The sequence below is a fragment of the Crotalus tigris genome, unplaced genomic scaffold (assembly GCF_016545835.1).
Source record: "Crotalus tigris isolate CLP2741 ecotype Arizona unplaced genomic scaffold, ASM1654583v1 scf7180000020958.120268, whole genome shotgun sequence".
In the NCBI taxonomy this organism is placed as follows: Eukaryota; Metazoa; Chordata; class Lepidosauria; order Squamata; family Viperidae; genus Crotalus; species Crotalus tigris.
In genome coordinates, this window is record NW_024098277.1 from 107,042 (window position 1) to 115,515 (window position 8,474).

General features: G+C 35.4%; 1 protein-coding gene across 1 annotated transcript; it reads right to left on the reverse strand.

The window, feature by feature from the left end:
* Window positions 1-426: 426 nt before the first annotated feature.
* On the reverse strand, window positions 427-5,651 carry LOC120319766 (vomeronasal type-2 receptor 26-like). The gene is made up of 6 exons (XM_039368954.1): window positions 5,452-5,651; window positions 4,600-4,891; window positions 3,524-4,199; window positions 2,040-2,227; window positions 1,462-1,588; window positions 427-1,325 (listed from the first exon to the last, which is right to left on the reverse strand). The coding sequence occupies exons 1-6, from the start codon at window positions 5,649-5,651 to the stop codon at window positions 427-429; spliced, it is 2,382 nt and encodes a 793-aa protein (XP_039224888.1).
* Between the last annotated feature and the right edge of the window lie 2,823 nt (window positions 5,652-8,474).

The following is an 8,474-nucleotide window of genomic DNA, read 5'->3' on the forward strand; positions in this document are numbered from 1 at the left end:
TGATTCAACATGACATTTTAAAAACAAGGTGAAATGTACAGCATTCAGAAACTTAATATAGAATAGTATTTATAGAAACTATTCTATAAATAGAAAGTATAAACATCATGAAAGTAGCATGTCAAACATTGGACAAGCTTTGAGTCAAAACCTGAAAAGTCCTAACAATTCATGATAAATCAATTTTTTTCAAAGTCTCATGAAGTAGAGTGTTACAAGAGATAAAGCATTATATTCTACCATCTTGGAAAATAGTTGAAAATGCAGCACTGCAAACATTTATTTGGGGCAACTATAATAAATCTTGCTACAAAGACTCTCCTTTGACAAAAAATAAAACTTCTATATACTTTCTCTAGACAGCAAACAGTCTTTCTATTCTTTCTTGTCACTAAGTTCTCTGGGCCAGAAAGATCACATGTTATACTAATTTCTCTTTGTGAGATGCTCCCTTTGGTTTAGTTCAGGCCGGAAAACAATGATGTAGCATTTTGGCAAGAATATGCATCCCAGTAATGCAGCACTGAAGGACAAGATGGAGAAGATCTCCACAGCTACCATGGCTTTTCCTTTTGTACTCAGATAGGCTGGAAAAAAGGAGATCCACACACTGCAAAAGGCCAACATACTGAAGGTGATGAACTTGGCTTCATTAAAGCTGTCAGGTAATTTACGGGCAAGAAAAGCCACAATAAAGCTGGCAATAGTCAAGACACCCATGTAGCCCAAGACACAATAAAAGAAGAAAGCTGACCCCTCATTGCATTGTAAAATCATTTCTTGGAGCTGTGAGTGCATGTCTAACTCAGGGAATGGTGAAGATGTTGACAACCAAATAATACAAATACATACTTGGAAAAAGGAGCAGGAAAAGACAGTAGAAAAGGCCAATCTTTTCCCTACCCATCTCCTCATCTGAGACCCTGGTTTAGTGGCCATGAAAGCAACAACCACAATGATGGTTTTGGACAGCACACTAGAAATAGCCACTGAGAATGTGATTCCAAAAGTTGATTGCCGGAGAAGGCAGGTCACTTTACCAGGTTGGCTGAGGAAGAACAAAGAGGAGAGAAAACAGAGCTGAAGAGAGATAAGGAGGGTGTAGGTGAGGGACCGATTGTTGGCTTTAACAATGGGAGTGTCCCTGTGCTTAATAAAAGTTCCAATTACCCAAGAGGTCAAGAAGAAGAAACCAAGAGCTGATGAGGCTAAACCAATTCCTAAGTGTTCTTCAATAGTTAGAAACACCATCCGTTTCAGGATACATCCATTCTTTTCTTCATTTGGATAATGATCTTCTGGACATTTAAAACAGTCATCCATATCTGGGAGGAAAGTCAAGAAATTTGTCATTTAGGCATTCCAAATCAGTGAAACCCATTTTATTAATTGTATGCATCCTAAACGTGTATATTCAAGTTTGCTTAAGTCTATTGAAAATTGGTAGAATTCCTACCATACCATTTTGATTTGAAATCTTCCCTTCTGGGCATGGAACACAGTCATAGCAGCAGAACTGATTCCCTTCAATCCCTTTCTTCCAGTCCCCAGGAAAACAAGGGTCATTGCATCGAGAAAATGGAAGAACCTTATGATAAACAAAAAAAATGTTTTGAAAAGGAGGGTTTTTAAAACAGATTCTGAACATTCTTCTTAATAGAGTGACATGATTATTGACTTCCCAAAAGGATGCTGAATTTAACAACTTGTTCAACAACTTAAAAAGATGTAGACATTACAATGATGTACAAATGTTTCTATTGAAGTGCAGGATGAGTAAATAATTGCACATGGTGACAATCTCATAGAAACATGGTCACTCTTGTGATTTCAGATGGAAATGCACACCAAATATGCAACCATGGCTTTTACATTGTAATATCACCTTTGTCAATCTGACAAATCATTGATCATCAACACCATTTGAAGGAATATGCCATTGTTTATTTTAAAAAATCCCAGAAATTAGATTTTTAAAAAGATGTGTTCAATATGGGATCCTAATCGACTAAGGCATGGTGGATTCATTATTTCGATACCTGGTTAAAAGCTGGACTCCAGACAATCAAATCTTTATCCATGGATAATTCCTTCCCGTTTGGTGCTTGTAGATCCATCTTTCCAACTCTAACTCTCTGAAATGATCTGTTTGGAAAAGTGACCAAGTTGGTGATGTCGAATCCACCTGTTGCTTCCCCTTTCTCATTCAGAAACACTTTCTCCCCAGCTGAATTGTTAAAAGAAAAGCCTTGAAGAAATGGATGGAGCTACTTGAAAGAGAATGAAAGAGAGAGGATGTTGAGAGCTATATAATAGAGAGGGGAAAATCATATTCAAGTTTCATTTAGTTATTCTTCCAATTGCTAACACTATTATTAAATATTTGTGCTTAGAATTTGGATAATCAATATTGCAAAACTGACCAAAGAGGGAAGCAACCTGGAATTAAGGAGAAATTTCCTAACACTGAGGACAATTCACAAGTGGAACAGCTTGCCTTCGGAAATCATGGGCACTCCATCACTGGAGGTTTTTAAGAAGAGATTGGACAGTTACCTTTCTGAAATGGCATAGGTTCTTCCGCTCGAGCAGGGGGCTGGACTAGAAGACTTCCAAGGTGCCTTCCAGCTCTATTCTATTCTATCTAAGTGCATGATAATGCATATGTCCATACTATATATCTAGTTTGATATTAATATAAGTAAAGAAAGAATGAAAGAGTGCAGCAGAATTTAAAAATGATTCTGGAATTTTGTGATTTCTTCCAATTATGTTTTAGGTCCACTACTTAAACAACTAATTCAAGATAAGTCATATCTAATCTTTTCTCTTTGATAGAAAGTAATTTGACAGTCTGAGGTGCAACTAATGTTCTTTAGCCAGTTTTTAGAATGAGAGACTCCATAGAGAATGCAAGATAGAGATTATTGCAAACATGTTTCATGTTTATACAGTATATCTTGGTGATCAGAATAACAACAGAAACTACCTTTTCTGTGTCTATTTTAGACAGAACAGTGTTTCATAGTCAGAAGGGACCTGAAGGTCTTCTAATCCACTACCTTGCTCAAGGAAGAGATCCTATACTTATTCATATAAGTAGTCCTTCTCTTCTTAAAAATCTCCAGTGTCCAAAACTTCTGAAGGCAAGCTGTTCCACTGATTCATTGTTAATTATTCTCACCATCAGGAAATTTCTCCTTATTTCTAAGTTGTTTTCTCATGCTTGATTTCATATGGAGAAAATATTAAGACTTTACACAATGGGTTCAAAATATAATTCTACCTCAAACTGCTTATTGAAATAAAATAAGGGTCCAATGCAAAGGGAATACCTGCCAAGACTGGAGATGTGGAAGGTCAGAATTTTTACACATCATAGTTTTTTTTCTATTGACATGTAATGTGTATAGAGTTTGCAAAGCATGAGCCACAGCATGAACAGCATTGTAGATACTATAGCTTTGTCCAGTCATTTCCATTTCAAAAGCAGGTCCAGGAAGATCCTCTAGCTTCATCTCACCAGTGCACTGCCTACTCTGTGTTTCTTGTAATTCTGTTTTTGGAAATGAACAATCAAATAATTGTTCCCAAATTTCCTGCAGAAACTCATCTCTGCAGACTGAAAGAGGATTGATGGTCTGAAGGAATTCCTTGAAACCTGCAACTGCTGTCGAATGAGCAGTGAAAGAAATAGCCCCATGGAACATCTGGAGATCCCAACTGATTTGAAATCCTGATAATACAAAATCAATTTGTACAGTCATGATCCACACCTTTCTATATAATGCAATTTCTTTCCTTTCAGGATCTACCATAAATGTGACAGCTCTTAGCCACGTAATTGTCAATGCTTCTCCATAGACAAGAAATGTGTTGGCTTTGCTAGTTATCCAGTTCATGGAAATAATTGAGATTGTTTGATAAACTTCTGGGAAATCTTCTAAGTGGATGAGTTGTGCGAGCCTTTCTATGAACGATGAGCAGATTCCGTTCTCTGAAAGTAAGGGCTGCATTTTATGTAAGAATTTTTCTCCATCATTGTTATCAACAGCAAAAATCCCAATCCAGGTCCACCTGAAATGGTGAAGCAGTTGGATAATCCCAATGTACTGATGGTCCTCTTTTGGGATCATGAAATAAAGTGAAGAAAGTCTACTAGTCTGAAATGCATCTTGAGCTAATGAGCCATATGTCAGCTGCAAGAAAGTGTAATGGTATTTTGTTCAGTTGGTAGATCAAATTTAATTTTCCTGATTTAGTTTTCATATAAAATATATCAAAGGAAGGAATTATTTTCCTGAAATTCTTCTAAGTATTAATATGGAAAGGAATTTCTTGGAATAACTTCAAACTCATATAATTGATCAATTCTTTTGATAGAAGCAAAGAATACTATGTTCAACTCTTTTTCCAGATATGTAATGTCTATGGACTTCTTATATTTGCATTATAGTTTCAAATTTATGCTAATAGACCTTAAGCCAGGTAGAACATCTTAATACAAACCTAAGTCTAATCTTAACGTTCCTTAATTATTCCATAACAACATCAAGAACAGAATATAGAATTTTTCTCTTTAACCCTTTCACAACTTACTTGTGGAATCTTGAAGAATTGAACAATTTCAGCAATATGAGATGATATGACAAAATCCAATCCTCCAATGATAGCCACGAGATTCTTCTGGCCATCACACTTGTAGTTAGGGACAAATTCCTGGGATTTGAAAAGCAGGTCCAGAGTGGTGCGATAGGTCATCCTTGCATTGAGGTAACTGTCATAGATGTGGAACCCGAGAGTGATGTTAGGTAACATCTGGGAGTCCTCATTGATCTCCTTCACAGCAAAGGCCAAGGCAAGGACGTGTTGATGAAATTTGGGGAATACACTGCAAAGAATTTAAATATCATAGTTGTAAATGTAAATTGACAATTCCCATAAGGTGGCAACATTCCTGTACTGTATGAATAACAAATATTTCTTTCTCTGATGATAGTAGGAAGATAATAGCTTTCCTAAAATGCTTAATAATTCCTACAGAGTTTACATTTATTTTACACAGCATTTCCCTGACTTTCAACAAATATGTACTACAACAAATACAAGTAGTGACTTTTTTTCAAATTAATATATTTTCTATGTGATTTTCAAAAAATGGTATATGAATAGATTTAGGAGGTATCACTTGCATACTGTATGTATATTTTGTGAGGAGAGATATGCAAATTTTTTCAAAAAATATAGACTTCTTGATCTTAAATTTTGTACATTTCATGTGAAAGATTTTGAAATAATCTAAAGTTTATGTCTTCTCTCACAACCAGGTACAATTCAAAAGAGGTTAAGTCATAGATTACAATAAAAACACTAAATTTATGCACAAAGATATACTCATATTAAAGATTCTTGAAAATTTGGATAAGTTTAGATAGATTAAAAAATTATTACCCTGGTATTTCATAAGGTTTTGTAGAAGGATTTTCACTAAATTTAATTTCATAAAGGTGGTAAGCAATGTGAGATGCCATCCCACCAACGATGAAGTCTCCAGGCTGGTACCACTCATGTGGAACAAGGAAAGCATCGCTTGCAGGGCATTTCAGAGAAACTACTTTGTACACCAAAAATATCAGAAAAAACATTTTCATGCTTTGTTAGTCTGAAAATGTTTTCCCTTCCCTCCTACTGATCAAGAGGTAAATATAATCCAATACTTCATCTAAAGATTGATCCAAGGCTTATCTCTGAGAATGCACCTAATGAGAAAAACTGTCAGTTTTTATTTAAAGATCCACATGAGCGCAAAATTGCATCTTGAACACCATCAGGATTTGAACAGATACTCTGGGAGAGGAAAACAGAGGGTAGAAAGCTGAAGCAAAGTATATGACAGAGCCATTATTACCCTTGTGCCAAACTTCCTGTGGTTGAAGTGTTACTTTATATCCAAACTGATACCTTAATCATTGCTGAATATAATTCCCTTCTATGCAGCCTTTGGTGTTTTGGCCTAGCTAAGAAAACATGGTGATTCCTGTAGTGAGATAATTGTTCTGTTTTGATGAGATAATAATTGGCCAATGGTTCAACTATTTTTTTTTAAAATGAGCAAATGTCAATGACAGTAATTTTTTTTTAAAAAAGTTTTTTATTTATAAAAAAGTTAAAACAAAGATGGACATAACATAACATTCCAGTGTATATATTCCTAACAATTTGTTCCTCATCATACATATAATTCTTAATTTCTATATATACATATTTTTCTATACAATACAGTCTCTAATTTGTTTCTCTATATACTGACATACAGTTTTATATATCTCTATCTTAATGCTAACTTAAAACCCAAACATTTCTCCTTGATTTACACCAACAACAGAATTTGTCCCAGATTTCAAAGTAATCTGACTCTCTCTTGTCCTTCATTTCCATTGTGAGCCTATCCATATCAGCACACAATAAGATTTTATATAAAATCTCTTCTTCTGTTGGAATTTCTTTATTCCTCCAGTTTTGTTCATACACCAATCTAGCAGGTGTGAGAATATGTAGCATCACATACAATATCCCTTTGTCGTATTTCTGCATAATTATGCCTAATAGAAAGAGTTCTGGTTTTAGCTCTACCTCTATCATTAGTACTTTTTCCAGCCATTTTTTAACCTTGTTCCAAAGTCACGGGCTTTTGAACACTCCCACCACATGTGGTAATATGTCCCTCTTGCCAATTTACATTTCCAGCACGTGGAAGAAATATTTGGACCCATTTTAGCTAATCTTGTGGGTGGGAGATGCCATCTGTAGAACATTTTGTAGAGGTTTTCTTTGTAGGAGGTGGCCAAAGTAAGCTTCCTATTTCGTACCCATAATTCTTGCCAGATATGCAGATTAAAGTTGAGATCAAAATCCCTGCTCCACATTAACATGGTTTCTTTTACCTGTTCCTCATACATTGCCTGATCTAACAAATAATGATATAGCTTTTTAATCATTTTATCCTCAGTACCAAGTAATATTTTATCCAGCCCTATCAGTTCTATTTTTATGCCTCACTCTTTTTTATCTTTCCAATATCTCGCCTGTAGTTGAAGGTATGCCCACCATTCTAGTTCTATCCCTTCGATCAATGACAATAATTTAAGGGAGATTTGTAATAAAATATATGCTTAGTTGTAGAAAGTGTTGTTTGAAGCTACCACATTGATTTTCTACCATTTTTTCACAAAATAGAATATGAACAGATCCACCAGGTATCAGTCTTTTATTGCTTGTATGTTTTGTGAGGAATAACAATGCACAATTTTTTAAAAAAAATATTCCTTGAGCTGACTAAAAATCTTCAAAATATTTCTTGCACCAAAGTTTCCTACATTCTATAGCCAACACTTAACAAAATCTAAAGAATCTTATTTCTTCTACCACAACTAGAAATATTTGAAAGACAGAGTGGCTTACATTAGAGATACAGTAAAGCCTTTTGCTCATTTCAGCAATTTGGGGGGAACTGGCTAAGATTATAAAAGAAAAAAAAACCCTCTTTACATGGCATGTCATAAAGTTTTACACAAGGATGTTCCTTCAATTTCAGTTCATAGAAATGATAAACTATATTGGATGTCATGCCACCAATTAATAAATCACCACTCTGCATAGAGGTCTATAAAAGGCTGCCCTTGAAAAGTATCTGGAAGCTCCAGTTGATTCAAAGTGCAGGCCCCTGTATGGTTATATGCAGACCCAGATTATACATATGCCACCTTTCTTGTGGGAGTTGCATTGGCTGACAATTTGCTTCCAGGTACAATTCAATGTACTAGTTGTCACCTTTAAACCCTACATGGCTTGGGACCAAGTTATTTGAAGAACTGTCTTCCTGATCAGATCCACATGATCCACTAGAGCAAGGAGGCAGGCAATGTTTAAATTGGCTGCCACTTTGACACTCTTTTGCAAAGACATGAGCATATGGTTTTGCAAGTAGGTCTGTGGAACTCAGACTAGGTTGGAACCTATGAAGTCACTCAACTGATTAATTGTAATCCACGCAGGTGTGTTTTTATTGTTTATATATTGGGTTTTATTTTTTTTTTAAGTAGCTCAGAGACACTGACTGTCAACACTACAAATGAATTTGGCTGCAGCCATTTTCATCTCATTTTTCAGATGCAACAGAAATGGGAAGAGGTGTGTGTATTCTTTTTGCCTAGCTAAAACCTAAAATTGTTCTGTGGGAACCAAGGTCATTGCTACCAGAGTTTTGGCAGGTAGAAATGTCTGCTAGAAAGTCCGCTAAACTAGCGCATTGGAGAATGTGATTTATGACATAGAAATGGTGTGGGAAGTTCATCTTTGTAACTTTGGAGGAAGGGAACTTTAGTCTTGGTTTCACCTTTGTTCATGCTGATACTATGTAGCCATTAAAAATTGTGTTTGAGGAAAGCAATTGTCTCGGAGTCCTTTTTTCTATT